General features: G+C 41.2%; 1 protein-coding gene across 4 annotated transcripts; it reads left to right on the top strand.

Annotated features, from left to right (window-relative positions):
• The first annotated feature begins 3,100 nt into the window (after positions 1-3,100).
• Positions 3,101-18,049, top strand: LOC132617534 (zinc finger protein CONSTANS-LIKE 9). 4 transcript variants are annotated; one of them, XM_060332550.1, is made up of 6 exons: positions 3,101-3,281; positions 3,482-3,538; positions 4,402-4,994; positions 6,489-6,701; positions 16,886-17,187; positions 17,632-18,049. In XM_060332550.1, exons 3-6 carry the CDS (start codon positions 4,479-4,481, stop codon positions 17,759-17,761), a joined length of 1,161 nt encoding a protein of 386 aa, XP_060188533.1. In that variant the 5' UTR covers positions 3,101-3,281; positions 3,482-3,538; positions 4,402-4,478; the 3' UTR covers positions 17,762-18,049. The 4 variants fall into 4 exon arrangements, with proteins under 4 accessions (XP_060188533.1, XP_060188532.1, XP_060188535.1 ...); XM_060332549.1 differs by lacking the exon at positions 3,482-3,538; XM_060332552.1 differs by lacking the exon at positions 3,482-3,538 and having other exon boundaries at positions 3,120-3,166.
• The last annotated feature ends 376 nt before the right edge of the window (positions 18,050-18,425 follow it).

The raw sequence follows: 18,425 nt of genomic DNA, 5'->3' as shown, positions 1-18,425 counted from the left end.
TGGGAACTTGTTCCACATGATCCCTCTAAAAATATTGTGGCTTGTAAGTGGATTTTTGCGGGATCAAAAAGAAATCAGATGGTTCCGTTGATCGCTACAAAGCGCGGCTGGTTGCGAAGGGCTTTACTCAGAGACCCGGAATTGACTTTCATGCTACTTTCAGCCCTGTTGTCAAACCTACCACAATACGCATCATCATGTCCATTGCTCTTCGCTTTCACTGGCTGCTTCGTTAACTTGACGTTAATAATGCCTTCCTTCAAGGCGACCTTGCTGAGGAAGTGTACATGATCCAGCCTCCCGGATTTGCAGACAAGGTAACTCCTTCTCACATATGTTAGCTTCGCAAGGCCATTTATGGCCTGAAACAAGCACCTCGAGCTTGGTACACCGCGCTTAAGGGTCATCTGCTCTCAATGGGCTTCATCAAGGCAGAATCTGATAGCTCTTTATTTGTTCGACATGGTCTCGGCGATATTACGTTCCTTCTGGTTTATGTTGACTACATCATCGTCACTGGCAACAACACTACTAGTGTGAATCATGTTATTTCCTCTCTTGCTGCTCGGTTATCGATAAAAGACCTTGGGAATCTCACATTTTTCCTTGGTGTTGAGGTCATTCAGAATTCCCATGGCTTTGTGCTCTCACAAGCTAACTATGTCAATGAAATCCTGAATGACAAACTCATGTCTGATTGCAAAAGTGCCAAAACTCCTATGAGTGCAACCGAGGTGCTCAAACGCGATGATGGAGCCAAGTTGACAGACGGTACTTGTTATCGTCGAGTTATTGGCAAGCTCCAATACCTCTCTTTCACCAAGCCGGACATATCTTATGGTGTTAATAAGCTCTCTCAATTTATGCAAGCACCATCTGAACTTCACTGGAAAGCTGTCAAAAGAGTGCTCAGATATCTTTGTGGTACAAGTGAATTTGGCCTCCGTGTATCTCCGGATGTCGATCTCAATCTCCATATGTACTCTGATGCCGATTGGACTGGTGATCTCGATGACAGGAGCTCCACCTCTAGGTATATACTGTTTCTTGGCCAAAACCCAATTAGTTGGTGCTCACGAAAGCAACGGACTGTAGCTCGCTCTTCCACAGGGGCTAAATATAGAGCTGTGGCCCATGCCCTTGCTGAAACACTCTGGGTGCACAACTTGCTGATTGAGTTGCGTCTAAAACCAAGGGAAGTTCCGACAATTTATTGTGACAACATTGGTGTCACCTTCTTGAGCAAGAACCCGGTCCTTCATGGTCGTATGAAACATGTTGAGGTGGATTTCCACTTTGTGCGGAAGAATGTTGAACACAACAGAGTTCGCATAGTCCATGTTCATGGTGCTGACTAGCTAGCTGATACCCTCGCCAAAGCACTTGCCAAACCAGCGTTCGACCACAACTTGTTCAAGCTAGGCTTAGCAACACCTCGCCTAACTTGAGGGGGGTATATTGGAGCATCATTATCTAGATGTCGTTTATCATTGTTAGGAGTCTTTTATATTTATCCTTATGTCGTTTATGCTTATCTCTTAGCTTTATCCTTTAGTATAGATTAGTCTCTAGAGTTCTCTTTTAGTTAGAATAGTATTATCAGGAACAACGTGTATTTAAGCTCATTCAAACATTCAATAATATACACAGTTTTCCATAGCTTCTTCAAGCTCTTATAACAATGAGAGTTCGAAATGTCGCTTATGAACTTGTGTTCCTAAAAAAAATATTTTGACCAGCCAAATATAGAAAATTTTGAAAACATTTTCCTTCCTCTACGCGAAATAAACCCTCATTTTCTTTTGAGTTAAAATAGGAAAGAAATTCATCTAGAGGGCCGATATTAGATACGCATCTGAACTTCAAAACTGAGTTAACTTTGAAGGAATTTGTAAACATATTGAGTTATTCTTCTCATAACTTGACCTTTAAAAATGAGGCGCATTTGAAGAAATTTATGAAAATGCTGAATTATTCTCTCAAAACTTTGACATTTCAAATTACACTCTTAAATTCTTTTGTAATATTAGTCGACTATTCAAAAACAAAATGGTGTACTAGAGCCAAAAACTTGTCTCTTCTGATTTCCTTAATCCTTAAAGCCATACTTTTTGCTTCTTAATTTATTTCTTCATGAAAAAAACTTAGTACTCCTATATTTTTACCTTATTAATCATTTTCGTTTAGTGAAAACTTTATATAGCTCGAAAAGAATCTAAAGACCTTTGTTAGATTTTTGAATTATAAATACTCATGGAAATTCTGATGAGATATTGAAATATAATATTATTATGACAAGGCAACTAAAGCAACGATAATAATAGAAAAAGTAGACTTTTAGAAGTTATTGGACACCGCATTTACTTTCTTAATTTTGAAGAATACTAATAAAATAAATAAATCCTTGATAGATGGACGTCTTATTTACATGAAATTGAAGAATTCTTTCAGAATTATGGTTTTCCTTGAAAACGTAGAGTTAAGATACAACCAAAAGAAGAGTTATTATCAAAAAAAAGAAAAATATAATCCTTAAGGACTATTTGCAACAAGCAATAATTCTAACATCAATTCCTCCCAAAAAAGTTCGAAAGACTAGTAATAAAAAAAAAAACAGAAACCAATGTCTTTGAACTCCCATAAATTTTATTTGTTCATTTGAAAGAAAAAAGATTTTTTTTTTATAAGAAACAAAAATATGACGATTCGTCGATTATCTTAAACTATATACATAAATCAATCAGTGTGATTTATAATATAAAGATAATATTAGTAAAAGCCTTATGTATAATAGGTGTGAGTTCGGTTATTACCGCGCTCATTTCTTTTTTTCTGAAAAAACATAAATACAACATAATCACACAAATAGAGTCTTAGAGGATAGAATGTATGCAAAGTTTATCTAAAAAAAATGAAAGTATATAATAAATTTAAAATTAAAGTAATGAGAAAAACAAGGGCCTAATATTTCCTTCCAAGAAAGGGACAGGGTCCCACATCACAGCTTCCCACTGGGCCCCATCTCCTCCTTCTCTCTCCTGCACTTTTTGACAGCTCACTATATTTAATTATTATCAGCTACTCCAACAATTCTAACACAGAAACAAAATACAAACCAAAAAAACACTTCCAAGACAAGTACTCTAAAGAGAAAAAAACTAGAAAGGTCTAAACTTTTTTCAAGATTTAGGGTTTTTATTGTACTTTGGTTAGCTGCAAAAAATAAAGGGATTTATCTGTACTGTGTAAATTTTTTTCTGCCATCTTCACAGTTATTATAGGTAAAAAGTTAGTTACTTTCTTGATTTTATTTCATTTTTCTTGTTTTACTTTGAAATGGGGTTGCTTTATTTCTCTTATTTTATCTGTTTGTGTATTCCTTAGAATTTGGAGCTGAATAAGAATATTAACTGTTCATGTGAGAATTTTGCTGCTTATCAGTTAAGATATCTTACTTTGTACATTTTTTTTTTTTGTGCAGTTTTCTGGTTCTTGTCTACAGATTGAGCTCTAATTCTTTGTCTAAGCTATTCTTTAGGTGATTTGATTCTGTTTTTTGTTTAAATTCTTTAGCTTGCTGAAAATGTTCTATTATTTGAAGTAAAAATTTTAATGGATTTCTAGTAAAAATTTTATTGGATTTCTAGTAGTTTTGGTCAATGCTTCCTGTTATTCAGTTCTCTATCTTTCTTGCTCCTTTGAAATGGGGTTGCTTTGTTTCTGTTATTTCATGTGTTTGTGTATTCCTCCGTGTTGGGAGCTCAATAAGAATATTAACTGTTCATGTGAAAATTTTGCTGTTTATCAGTTGTAATATCTTACTTTGCACATATATTTTTTTGCTTACAGATTGAGCTCTAATTCTTTGTCTAAGCTATTCTGTAAGTGATTTGATTCTTTTTTTTTTTTTTTTTTTTGTTAGCTTGCTGAAAACGTTCTAGTGTTGGAAGAAATTTTTAAATGAATTTCTAGTAGTTTTGGTTAATGCTTGCTTTTATCCAGTTTCTAAACTATGTAGTAATGATGGAATTAGGGGTGTCTTGAAAATAAAAATAAAAATGGTTTTGGTTGTAGATAATGATGCATATAGACCAATGTGGCTTTATGAAAAATTCTCAGCTTTTTGTTTGGATTCTTGATTCCCTATTTGTTTGTAGCACAGTTTCCCTTCTCTGATTGAAATGGCATCTTTTATTCCATGCCTTTTCCTTTTTAACTGCCACTGTTGTGTACTATTTCAAAATAGAATTTTGTTTGGCTCTTGAAGTAAGTGAGAAAATTGTCTTTTTCTTTTTAGATTAGGCATCTCAAGATATGAAGGGTAGGTTTGTATCCTGTTTCAACTTGCTTCTCTTTTTCGGTGTCACCTTTAATAACTCAGATTCTTTTTCCTTGTAACAGTTAGTAGCACTAATTCATTTCTGCTCGACAAAGAGCAATTTCTATTGCTCAAAAGTTTTAACTAGGAGAAAAGGGCGATGGGTTATACATGTGAATTTTGTGGGGAGCAACGGTCCATTGTCTACTGTCGGTCTGATGCAGCTTGCTTATGTTTGTCGTGTGATCGAAATGTTCATTCTGCAAATGCCCTGTCACAGCGTCATTCCAGGACTCTTGTATGTGAAAGATGTAATTCTCAACCAGCTATTTTCAGATGTGTTGAGGAGAAGGTCTCTCTATGCCAGAATTGTGATTGGATAGCTCATGCTAGTTCTAGTTCTAGTACACATAAGAGAGAAGCACTTAGTTGTTATACAGGGTGTCCTTCCGCGGCAGAGCTCTCTACTATTTGGTCATTTCTTCTAGATGACCCTTCGGTTGGTGATTCGACTTGTGAGCAGGGGATGAATTCAATGAGCATCACTGATTCTCAAGCAAAGGACAAATCTCAAGACATTTCTGCCCCTTTGATGGGATCATCGATGCCTAGTCTTGATAACGAGCTACACAATGTGGAACTTCCTGTTGGATCCACAGATTTAACTTGGTCTAAGGTGATCTAAGTTCTCAGAGATGCATTTTGTGAACTGAAGAAATTTAGCTATAGATGTATCATGGAACTTCCATTTCCAATTTTTACTTACCAAAATGCATTTTATCATCCTGTCCTTTGATTATATAGCACTGATTACCAATGAGTAAGTCACTGTTCTTCTTACTCTTTTCCTCAGGATGTACCAGCAAACTCGAGTTTGGGTTTGCCTGTGCCATATATACTTTTTTACAATACTAAACAGGAGATTAGTTGGAGTTCTAAGAAGTTCAAACACCAAAGAGTATCAAATTTAATATAGTCAAGCCTCTCTACAAGAGCATTGTTTGTTCCAACTTTTTTTGGCTTTTCAGTGATTGGTAGTTATACGCCTATTACAACATTTGACATTTAAATCTTATTTGGTTGTTTTACACAAAAAATATTAACAAAATATCTGATAGCCTTCCCTTGAATTTTTCAAAATATTTGGTCAAAATTTCTAGACCTATTATTAGTATTCAAAGAGATCTATTTCTATATGTGGCTTTATGACAGTAAAACAGTACTAGCACTTTCATTATTATGAAATAAACTACTAGTAACAGAAATGAGAAATTATAAAATCAATTAATATTGAGCAGTTGTTATAGAGGAGTAATTTTATTAAGAGTGTACTGTGATAATGATGGTTGTTGTTATTATAGGTGAAACTTTTATAGACTGGTAAATTATAACATAAAAAATCAATTTCATAGTGAAATGTTGTTACAGCGGGTGGCTGTTATAGAGAGGTTTGCTTGTATTTGATAGTTTCATCTTTCTTCAGACAACAATTCCACATTTTTATTTAGCATTTAAATGCTCTTGCATGTTGCATCCCCATATATTGGTGAAGGATGATTTTGTTGTTCCATGAAATCACTAGATTTTTAACCCTCTATTTCCTGTCAATTTCCCGACTAATTGAAAAGTTTCCAGTTTCGAAGAATTTTCATCTCAAATTTAGTGCATTCCTTTCCTTGAGGACATGCTTATTGGCCATCTAGGACTATTCCTACGGATGATAACTTCTAGGAAATGATTCTTAAGTAGCCGATGGCCATAGAAACCAAGACCTTTTTCACTTTTTTTGGAATTTTGGAGTTGGATTTGTGTTTGGCCATAGTTTTTGAAATAGTATTTTTTTGTTGAAATGTACTTGTTTTGGTTGTGAAAAACTTGAAAAACAAGTTTTTCTTGTTTTTCAATTTCATGGCCAAACACTAATTTTTGAAAAAAGTGAAAAATTTGAAAAAAGTGAAAAAAAACTCCGGAAAAAAGTGAATAATTCTTATGGCCAAACGGGTCCTTACACATTTTTTTTCCTGTTGATATATCATTTGTCCTGGATTTTGTGGTTGGGCGGTGACTGATAGAGGTTGATTCTTCTCAAGACCATAAATATGTCTTTTATCTGCTTCAAGCATGGCTTCTTACTTTTTGACCCTTACCTCATATCTTTATATTCGGTCAGGTGAGCAATTCTGGAGCAAAAGGCTCAAATTTATTTGATGATGATCCTTTTTATGATGATTTCAATGTGGATGAAGTGGACTTGAGTATTGGAAATTATGAAGAGCTATTTGGTGTTTCTCTTGATAATCTGAATGAAGGCATTGATGGCTTATTTGGGATGGAGGACTTGTCTGTTGCTGAGTCCAGCTGCCAGGGTGTCAATGCTGTCAAGGTTGTTCATACTTCATAGAATTACTGCATTGTGCAAACATCATCTACTTGTTTTCGCCAAACCTAAAATAAACATTTCACGGACTATTAGTTTTTTGACGAGTGAGGTATGCGATCATTATTACTCTTAGGTTGACCAAGTACAATAAAATTGTTTGTTCTAGATGTTTTCTTGCTCTTTAGTTATGAACTAGATAGTATTATTTTATTTTATTTTTCTTGATAAGGCAAAGATGCTCATTAAATGAATGTAATGTTCTATTGTATTTTGTGGTGCATACCCTCTTGTCTACACTTGGTCCTAATTTTTGGAGTTTTACTTCTTCCTCTAAGTTGCTTGGTCTCCTCTAAGTTACTTTATTATGTATTTTCTTCCCCGCTTTAACTCAGTTTTTGTGACCTATGTTGCTCGGATCCTTCACTTTTGCTGCCGTACCCGTGTCGGACACGATACGACACCGACACCGGATTCGTGTCGGATCTGGTCAAACGACATTGGATACTTTGACCAAATCCATGGACCAATCTGAGAAAAAATTTGAAGCTAAATTGAAAGAAACGAAGAGCTCTTGAAGAGTGGACACTTATTGTATCTAGAAGAGTTTCAAGTTAATTAAAAATTAAAATTTAATTATAAATGAAACATAACTATAAAAAATTATTTTTGTTTTTTATTTCTAGGCATAGATTTAGTTATTTTTCTTATAATTTTGAATTATTTTAGCCGAATCCCCGCACCCGTATCCGCACCTAGATCCGTACCCCCGAATCTTAAAATTTAGATTATGCCGAATCCGACCTCTAGATCCGTACCCGTATCCGACACTCGACACCGAGTCCGAGCAACATAGTTTGTGACTATTGTTGTGCATAATCTGAGCAAATTTAATATGGTAGAACTAGCATTTTTCATTACTGTATACATTATATTGAGAAGCATAAAAATTTCATCAGCTTCAAGAAATAGGTTGGAGAGAGAAGGTCCTGTCTTTTTTTAATGCTGCAATATTCTTACAGCAAGGTCTAGTTACCTTGGTATAGATGAGATACATTTGATGCTTACTGAATGCTTGGTAACCAGAGTAGGTTTATCATACGATATATGTGAATTTCGATTTGAGTTCTTTTCCCAACTCCTCTAGCTGTCACTTGTTACTTAAAGTGGTATTTGCAACACAATGAATCATCCAACTTGACTCATGCGTTCGTCTGACATCACTAGTACCATTACAAATGACAGAGGGATCTATTCAATTCCATAACCTTTGTTAAACTATCTAATGCATGTGGAGAGGTTATTGACTCAGAAAACCTAGTAGGAATCGCGACGGTTTAACAGATGAACCAACATTTTCAAAAAAAAAATATATATACTGTGTCTCATCAGCATGGTTTCTGTAAACATTATACTGCAATGCCTATGACTGCTACCAATTCATAGATCATCTGGTTTAAAATACTCGAAAAGTGGATTATTTTGTATAAGCAGTGATGTTATTTCCTCCAGTTTGATGACTGATGGCGGGCACATGGACCACTTGATTTCTGTACTTTGATCTTGTAGGTTTTGTATCACGTTTCTGTTTTTCTTACTAAAATTTAAGAGATATCAAATACAGTAATGGATGCATTTCTTGAAATTCTTGTTAACAAATTCATTAACATGTTTTAAACAGTTAATTCAGATACAACCTCTCTATCTCTACGAGGTAGGGATAAGGTCTGCGTACACTCTACCCTCCCCAGACCCACCACTTGTGGGATTACACTGGGTATGTTGATGTTGTTGTAAACAGTTGATCTTCTAGATGTTGTAATGGTCTTGGGCCTCTTGGCTAGTAGATTTTGTATGCCACTAAAACACTTGTATATATATTTTGAGATCATTGTACAACATGTGAACTGTGATGTACTTGCCTTGTTCATACACACTGTTACGCGGCGCCTTCTTTAGATGTTTAGAAGGGCGACGTAAGGCTAAGTAATCCAACGTCCGTGTGATCACTATCCGCCAACCTGAGGTCCCCTCTACACGCTAGACTAGACTGTCAATGCCGTGTAGGAAAACCGTGTCGTCAACAATTGCAATGAGAGAATTGAAAACGAAAATTGCTTGCTTGTATTAACAGAGAATTGATTACAAGAGAGTTGGGGTGTTCGAGGGGGAGAGAACACCTTTGCAGAAGATTTGAATGCTTTTTGATTTCACCGACTATATCCCCCCTAATAATGCTTTAAAAAAAATAACCCAAGTTACAGGAGTAGACATAAGAAAGCTAGAAAATCATAATACAAGAACAGGAAGTAAACTACTCTATATTTACATCAAAAGTGACCTAAACTAGAGCAGGTCCATTACAGCATCTTCGGATCATGGCACTGCCGTGCGCACCGGGGTGCGGGCACGGTCGGGCGCGCTTGGGCGCAGGCTGTCGTGCGCAGGCGCTGGGGCGCTGGCACTGTCGTGCGCGCGCAGGCGCTGGCATCGGGCGCGCTGGGGCGCAGAGGGTCGGGCACTGCGCGCGGGCTGCCTGGCATGGGCACCTGGGCGCTGACTGCAGGCGAGCGTTGAGGGCGCTGCTTGCTGGTGGGCGCTTTGGGCAATGCCGGCTGGTGGGCTCGGTCCTGAGCAAACGATGGGGCGACATTGGAATAGGCATTCTTGTCGCTTGGTGCGACCGAGACCACGGGGTCGTCCATGACACTGGGGCCATGGGGTGCGACCAAGGGGTCATTGGGCATGGCGGTAAAGCCACCCATGACATTCTCCCCCACCTGATTTGGCGACGTCCTCGGAGCCTTCTTTGCAAGATAATCATCAATCAGATCCTGGAAGGCCTTCAAGTCTTTCACCCTTTCCCATGTGTTCTCCTCAGCATCACATCCTCTCCATTTTACCAAGAACTCTTGGTGGTCTTTCCGTGATGCATGAATCACCCGATCATCAAGTATGGCTTCTACTGTTCTTTTGCCAGATGAGTTGTTTGCTCGAATACCGGGTATTGTGAGCTGGCTCCTTGAGGGATCCTCCTTGTCTTCCTGAAAAGGTTTCAATAGGCTAACATGGAAAACTGGATGGATCTTCCACCAAGCTGGGACATCAATACGGTAAGCCACTTCCCCAATGCGTTTCACAATGGACAAAGGTCCAATATATTTTTGCAACAGGCGAGGGTCGTTAGTCCCCGCAAATAGGTACCGCTTTGGGATTTTCACCATCACTTTGTCACCAACTTGATACTCCACGAAACGGCGATTTTGATCAGCATGTTTCTTCATCCGCTTCTGGGCCTTCTCAAGGTAGCTCCGCACTATCTCTAGGTTCTGCTTCCATTCCTTAGAGAAGCTAGCAGCTCTAGGAGATTTTGACACATTTGGGGCATCAACGGTATGTGGGAGGAGTGGTTGCTGTCCAGTAACAATTTCAAAAGCGCTCTTGTTGGTACTCGAGCTCTTTTGGGCGTTGAAACACAACTGAGCAGCATCCAAGAGCTTCACCCAATTCCTCTGAGAACCAGTCACAAAGTGCCGAAGATAGTCCTCCAGCATGCCATTGAACCGTTCCGTCTGGCCGTCAGATTGGGGATGAAAACTCGAACTGTGGCTCAACTTGGAACCCATGCACTTGAAGAGCTGGGTCCAAAAGTTGCTAGTGAAGCGAGAATCGCGATCACTAACAATATCCCTGGGCAGACCCCAATATTTAACAATGTGGGCAAAGAAGAGTCGAGCCGTCTCTTCTGCTGAAACATATTTAGGGGCCGCAATGAAAGTAGCATATTTGGAAAACCGATCCACCACAACCAGAATGGTGGTCAGATCTCCGACCTTGGGCAAGCCAGTGATGAAATCTAGCGAGACACTTTCCCAAGGCCTTGTTGGGATAGCTAGAGGCTGCAGCAGACCCGCCTGGGTCAAGCGATCGGACTTGTCTTTCTGACATACTAAGCAAGTCCTCACATACTGAGCGACGTCATCGGCCATCTGGGGCCAATAATATGCACGGCGCAGCAGCGCCATGGTCCTTTCCTCTCCCGGATGGCCTGCCCAAAGAGTATCGTGGCATTCCTTCAGGAGGGTCCTCCGCAAGTCACCTCCCTTAGGTACATAAAGACGGTTCCCTTTGACTCTGAGAAACCCATTTTCCATATAAAACTGGCGAGTTTTTCCCTGCTCTGTGAGGCTAATCAAATGTTGAGCAGCAGGGTCCTTGGGGAGCCACTCCCTTATCAGATCTTTTATGGGTGTGGAAACTTCGCTTCCCCTAAGGGCGGCGAGTAAACACACCGACGCTAAGTCAGCCCTTCGACTCAGCGCATCAGCAACCTGGTTAGTCTTCCCGCTTTTGTATTCCAAGTTAAAGTTGAACTCTGCGAGAAGTTCTTGCCATCTGGCCTGTCGCCCGTTCAGCTTTGGCTGGGTCATGAAATGACTGACAGCCGTGTTGTCCGTTTTCACAACGAACGGGGTCCCCAACAAGTAGTGCCTCCAAAGGCGTAGACAATGGACGACAGCCAATAGCTCTTTCTCATGGGCAGCATAGCGACGCTCTGCATCCTTCAGTTTCCGGCTCTCATAAGCAACCGGGTGCCCATCTTGCAACAGCACCCCACCCAAGGCGAAGTCTGAGGCATCAGTCTGTACTTCAAAAGGCCTGGCCATATCAGGAAGGGCCAGGACTGGGCTGCTAGACATAGCCCTTTTCAGCAAATCAAAGGCCTCCTGACGCCTGGGAGACCAATCCCACGGCGTGGCCTTCTTCAAAAGTTCTGTCAACGGCACAGCAATGAGCGAATAACCTTTCACGAACCGGCGATAGAAATTGCACAAACCAAGGAATGACCTCAAGCCATGAATATCCTTGGGCGGCGGCCAGTCCGCAATCGCCCGAATTTTCTGCTGGTCCATCTTGATCCGCCCCTCTTCAATGACGTGACCAAGGAAGTCAATCTGTTTCTGGGCAAAGGAGCACTTGGACAGCTTCACATATAATTCGTGCTCCCTTAGCCGAGTCAACACCTTCCGCAGGTGCCCAAGATGTTCCGCCAATGTTTTGCTATAGATTACAATGTCATCCAGGTAGACCACCACAAATTCGTCGATATATTCGCGGAATACCTGGTTCATCAAGGTGCAAAACGTGGCAGGAGCATTTGTCAAGCCAAACGGCATGACCAAGAAGTCAAACGACCCATATCGTGTCATGCAGGTCGTTTTCTGTTCATCACCCTCGGCAATCCTCACTTGCCAATACCCTGTCTTAAGATCAATTTTTGTAAATACCGTGGCACCACCCAACCTGTCAAATAGGTCCGCCATCAGCGGGATAGGGTACTTGTTCTTCACCGTGATCTTGTTTAGGGCTCGATAATCAACACAGAGCCTTAAGGTACCATCATGCTTCTTCTGGAACAACACTGGTGAACCATACGGAGATTTTGATGGCACTATAATCCCTGCGTCCAACATTTCCGTCAATTGCCTCCGAAGCTCGGTGAGCTCGGGTTGTGACATTCTGTAAGGTGCACGAGCAGGAGGCTTCGCGCCCGGCACCAGCTCGATCTCATGATCCACATTCCTCCTTGGCGGCAAGCGCTTTGGCAGCTCCTGTGGCATCACGTCTTCGAACTCCTTCAGGAGCTTCTTCACGACCATAGGCATAGGCCCAGAAGAACGCTCCATATCCTCCACACACAAGGTAGCCAAGAACGTGTGCTCTTGTCTCTTGACTCCTTTGTTCAGTTGAAATGCGGAGATGTTCCCGTCCTTCATCTTTCCTGGTAGTGCAGGGATGAGGCAAGTCTTGGCCCCATTTATTCCCAACACCAACAGTGCATCCGCAAATGGAAACGGGATGACATAATTTTCCCGCATGAATTCCAATCCCAGTATCAGCTTGAAGTCGTCCATGATGACAATGGACATATTCATCTTTCCCTCTAGAGAACTCAACTTGAACGGCACTCCCTTTGACGCTCCCCCAACTGGTATGGCGGGGGAGTTGATTGCTTTGACGCGACCCCGGCCTTTCTCCACCACAAGCCCAAAATACTCCACCTCAGTGGAAGCTAGATAGTTGTGGGTAGCACCTGTGTCCACCATGGCCCTAACGGGCTTACCATTCACTCGCATATCAACGAACATCAAAGTTTTGCTTTTACTAACATAACGTTGGAGTTTCTCTTTTGGGGCCTTCTTTGTGGCAGCAGGAGTAGGATCTTTCTTCTTGCGAAGGCTGGCACTAGACTCGCCCTCTTCTTGACATATGGCATTGAGAAATTGAGTGAAGGCACCCATGGGTTCCTCCATTTCCTCTATTTCTTCGATTTCCTCCTCTGCCTGGCTCTGCTGGGCAGCATTCAACTTTCTAACCTGAGGACAATCAGCCCTCATGTGCGGTCCACCGCACTCAAAACATCCGCCCTTTGGAACATAGGGCGCTTTCCCACGATTTTTGTTTGGAGACGCAACACTCACACTGCCAGACGAGGAGGCCCTAGATTGGTTAGACCCTCGGTCTCCCCCACTTCTACTAGGGCCACCCCTGTTGTTGTTGTTATAGTTGTTGTGTTGGCCCCCTCTTGTATTCCCTCCCCTAGGAGGTTGTTGTGGCTTGTCCTTTCGAGGCTCCACCTGATAGTCGACAAGGCACTCAGCAGCTTGCATGGCCCTTGTCACTGTATCCACCCGTTGCCTTTGCAGCTCTGCGCGGGCATACGGCTTCAGTCCTTCCATGAACGTGAAAAGCTTGTCTTTCTCACTCATGTCCCGAATACTCAGCATGAGTGCGGAATAATCACGCACATAATCCCTAACTGACTTGGTCTGGCGCAGCTCCCTGAGCTTCCTGCGCGCATTGTACTCGACATTTTCTGGAAAGAATTGCAAGCGGATAGCCGCCTTTAGTTCCTCCCATGTCGTTAGATTTTCTTCCCCGGCCCTGATGGCCTCAAACTTCACCCGCCACCAAAGCTTAGCATCACCTTGCAAATACATGGTAGCAGTTGCTACCTTCTTTGGTTCCTCTAACTCCCCCACGGCCTCAAAGTATTGTTCAACGTCAAAAATGAAATTTTCAACTTCCTTGGCATTTCGAGCACCGTGGTAGGCCTTTGGCTCCGGTATCTTGATTTTCTGGGGCGCAGGCACATGATTCCCAGCGCCTCCACCCTGATTTCCTCCTCCTCGGAGTACTCCATTTAGGGCCACTTGGAAGATATTAAGCTGGCCCGTCAACTGATCAATAGTTTGTTGCATTACAGCTATGGTAGCTGCATCCTCAGTCCTTCCTTGTCGCAACTCCTCCACAATCAGTCGTGTTCCCTCAAAATCACGACTCATGTGCACGATGTCGTTGCTAGCCATCGTTGTCTTTCGGTCCAGGTCATCCATCCTTTCACCCATACTGGCCCTCAGAGCGGGCACAGTATCATTTAGCTGTCTCAGTCCCTCGACAGCTGCTTCGAGGTCCGTAATACGTTCCCCTTGAGTCCTCACCATGGCTGGTGACAAAATCCGTCGAAACTTTTTCCTTCGTTTTCTAGCCAGTCCAAAACTGTGCTTTGATACCAACTGTTACGCGGCGCCTTCTTTAGATGTTTAGAAGGGCGACGTAAGGCTAAGTAATCCAACGTCCGTGTGATCACTATCCGCCAACCTGAGGTCCCCTCTACACGCTAGACTAGACTGTCAATGCCGTGTAGGAAAACCGTGTCGTCAACAATTGCAATGAGAGAATTGAAAACGAAAATTGCTTGCTTGTATTAACAGAGAATTGATTACAAGAGAGTTGGGGTGTTCGAGGGGGAGAGAACACCTTTGCAGAAGATTTGAATGCTTTTTGATTTCACCGACTATATCCCCCCTAATAATGCTTTAAAAAAAATAACCCAAGTTACAGGAGTAGACATAAGAAAGCTAGAAAATCATAATACAAGAACAGGAAGTAAACTACTCTATATTTACATCAAAAGTGACCTAAACTAGAGCAGGTCCATTACAGCATCTTCGGATCATGGCACTGCCGTGCGCACCGGGGTGCGGGCACGGTCGGGCGCGCTTGGGCGCAGGCTGTCGTGCGCAGGCGCTGGGGCGCTGGCACTGTCGTGCGCGCGCAGGCGCTGGCATCGGGCGCGCTGGGGCGCAGAGGGTCGGGCACTGCGCGCGGGCTGCCTGGCATGGGCACCTGGGCGCTGACTGCAGGCGAGCGTTGAGGGCGCTGCTTGCTGGTGGGCGCTTTGGGCAATGCCGGCTGGTGGGCTCGGTCCTGAGCAAACGATGGGGCGACATTGGAATAGGCATTCTTGTCGCTTGGTGCGACCGAGACCACGGGGTCGTCCATGACACTGGGGCCATGGGGTGCGACCAAGGGGTCATTGGGCATGGCGGTAAAGCCACCCATGACACACACACGTCTATGCATATGTGTGTGTGTGTGTGTGTGTTTGCTTGTATATACAAAAATATATACTGGTTGGGGTAGGGATTGGAATTTGGAAGTTAGCTTGTCAATAATTCGTAAGATTGACTATTTTGTAAAGGTGCATTGAAAGGATTCATATGTATAGGAACATCTTAAATCGGTCAACTTTGAATCTTTGATATTTGTCAAATCAATTACCATAAAATTTCTGCTTGCAATGATTATAGTAGTTCCAACTTTCATGATCAGATGTTGAACAGAGGAAAAAATGTGCACATACAACTCTAGGAGAGCAAGTGATTCTTAACCTCTTCCTGATATTTTTTTTAAGTTTCGAAGCGTTACCAAGCTGACAGTGACGGAAATTTTGTGGCACATCAATCTCGTTTTAGTCTTTATGTGAAACTTATGCTCTTCTCAGTTAAAGTGATTCATAATCTAAATAAAAGACAACTAGGCCTCAATCCCAAACAAGTTGGGTCGGCTCTATGAATCCTTACGGACCATGTTTCTCCATTTAAGTGCAACTCATGTCATCAGCATTACCAAATAAAAGTGGAGTAATATGATTCCTTGCATTTGTTTTAAAGTTTCTATGTATGTTGTCACAGCAAGCTTGCCTAGGTCTGCTCCTGTTTGATACTTACATGGAGTATGAAATAGTTAACTTCTAGGTTCACATTGATATTTATATGGAATATGAAATAGTTAACTTCTAGGTTCACATTGGGTTATCCATCATTAAAAATATAAATCAATTAGTCAGGACTTTCTTAAAAGTTAAAATGAATTTCCTAAGCAGCAATACTCGTGCATTTTAGTATGAGATAGTTCCTGACATCCATGTTCAGATTGGTTATCCATCATGAAGAAATCAATTTGTTGGAGCTTCCTTAAGAGTTAAAATGAACTTTCTAAGCACAAATATTCAGATGTGCATCTTTCATCTAGACTTCATTAAGTGGCTCTGTTATGGTGCTAATGTTGTCTGGAGTGCTGTGCTATGGAATGTTTTGTTTGTGTTTCTAATTACTTAATTGGTACAAATACCTCTAAAACATAGCTATTCCATTCCTTTGCTGCTGGGTGATATCTGTTTTACTTGCCAATAGTATAACCTGCTTTGTTCGGCTCGTAATGTCTAATAAAAGATACCAAAAATTTAATATTTGGAATTTCCTGTATTTCAGAATATCAATTCTCTCTTTTATAACTCTGCATGATCTCTCCTTTTGTGACAGTTTTATATTTGTGTGTTTGTTTTCTTGTCTTCTAGTGCTTCTTATTCGAGTCTGATTATACTTTGGTCTTTTATGGTGAAAGTCTATGTTATCATATTGCTAATGGGAAAGCTCTCGTAAGAGAAGTATACCAAAAAGTAGAGAATCTACGGGATATAATGTCTATGTAATTGTTTCGAGACATGGATGAACTTAAGGGGTCGTTTGGTTTGAAGACAAGTTATGTTGGGATTAGTTATGCTCACATTATTTCTTATCGACTATTTGGTTTGTTGTATTAAAAATAACATGCATTGCATAATTTCTAAATACTACTGAATAAGTATAAGAATAATACTGATATTGTTAATGCCATGATTTACGGTGTTTAAGAGTAGTACTGAATAGAGTGTGTAAGTAATATTGGTATTAGTTGTACTAGACTTAAATTTGCGACCAAACATTGTCCTAAAATTTAATACAAGCATTATTCTACCTAATACACTCTACCAAACGACCCTTAAATGTTTCTTTGTTTACCAGGGATCAGCAGTGGGAAGGGTAAATGCGGTGCAGCCAACTTGTAGCAATGCAGCATCAGCAGAATCCATGATGAGCTGTAAAACAGAACCTCCTACCCTTTGCTTTGCAAGGCAACAGTCGAGCCTCTCGTTTGCAAACCTCACTGGAGAGAACAGCGCTGGAGATTATCAAGATTGTGGAGCCTCCTCAATGTTTCTCATGGGAGAGCCACCATGGGGCCCGCCATGTCCAGAAAGTTCAATTCCATCGACAAGCAGGACCAATGCTGTATTGCGCTACATGGAAAAGAAGAAGACACGCCAGTAAGTTTTCTTGTAGGGTGTGTTCGCTATGAAGGAAAGTGTTTTCTTGGAAACTGTATTTCAGGAAAATAAGTGGTTTCTTACTTATTTTCTTGTGTCCGGTACGTTAGCAAAAGATATCATCCTAAAAGCATTTGTATATAATCTAGACCAATACTATGGGTCGTGGGGGTGGGTGTACGGGTGGGGGTGGTGTGGATGGGGTGAAGATGAGGTGTATTGGAGGGTGGGGAGAACACAATCAAGGGATGCCACTTGTGGAACTTGTATTCCTTACTTCCTCTAGGGAAGTCATTTTCCTCATTTTAAAACTGATTGAAATGTCTTGGCAATGTGGGTTATGTAAACCATGGTTCTAAAAGATTTCATGGGTTGTAGGCTTTTTACTTGTTCTCTTTTAACCTCGTTCTCTTTTGACCTCGTTTATGACTTTCCTTTTTATAGATTTGAGAAGCGAGTTAGATATGTTTCTCGCAAAGCAAGAGCAGATGTGAGAAGGCGTGTGAAGGGACGATTTGTCAAGGCTGGTGATGCTTATGACTATGATCCAGTGAGCCAGACCAGAAGCTATTGATCATAAAACATTTGCCCGTAAAAACAGTCCATTTTAATAGGGAATATTTGGTTGAGATTTCAAGCAAATGGATGAAAGGATGCTGTATTTATTGTTGCAATGACAAAGAATAGGTTTTTTCTCAGGGGATTACAATGTTACCCATGACTAAGCAGATTTCTCTCCTGCTGCTCCTCTTCAGGTCTAAGCAGATTTCTCTCCTGCTGCTCCTCTTCAGGTCCAGCTTCATCATCTAAAAAAGCGAAAAAAAAAAAAGTGGATGTGCATTCTTTGTGTCGACCGAATTAAGAGTGCTGCAGAGAAAGAGAACGTGGTCAGCGTTCTTTCCAGAAACCAATCAAGATTTGCTTTCTCAATTGTATTGATGTTGCATGTCGATATCACTGGGTTTCGTCTAGCTCGCTTCTGTTCTTACACTCTAACTGAGTGGATTTAACACAATTTTAAGTCCCCACAAATTCATCTGTCCTTTAGGTCTAAGGATTGAGATCCCTTGGTTGTTATGTAATACTGTCATGTATATTATAGCCAGTGTTTAGAAAATAAAGAGGTACAGTAAGCAGCACATTCTAAGTCCCCACTAGTTCATCTGTCCTTTAGGTTTTAAGGACTGAGATTCCTTGTCTGGTATGTATTACTGTCATGTAGATTATTAGAGTTGGAA

Source organism: Lycium barbarum, chromosome 11, assembly GCF_019175385.1.
Source record: "Lycium barbarum isolate Lr01 chromosome 11, ASM1917538v2, whole genome shotgun sequence".
Lineage (NCBI taxonomy): Eukaryota > Viridiplantae > Streptophyta > Magnoliopsida > Solanales > Solanaceae > Lycium > Lycium barbarum.
The sequence above is the reverse complement of the archived record's forward strand: the minus strand, read 5'-3'. Positions and strand labels throughout refer to the sequence as shown.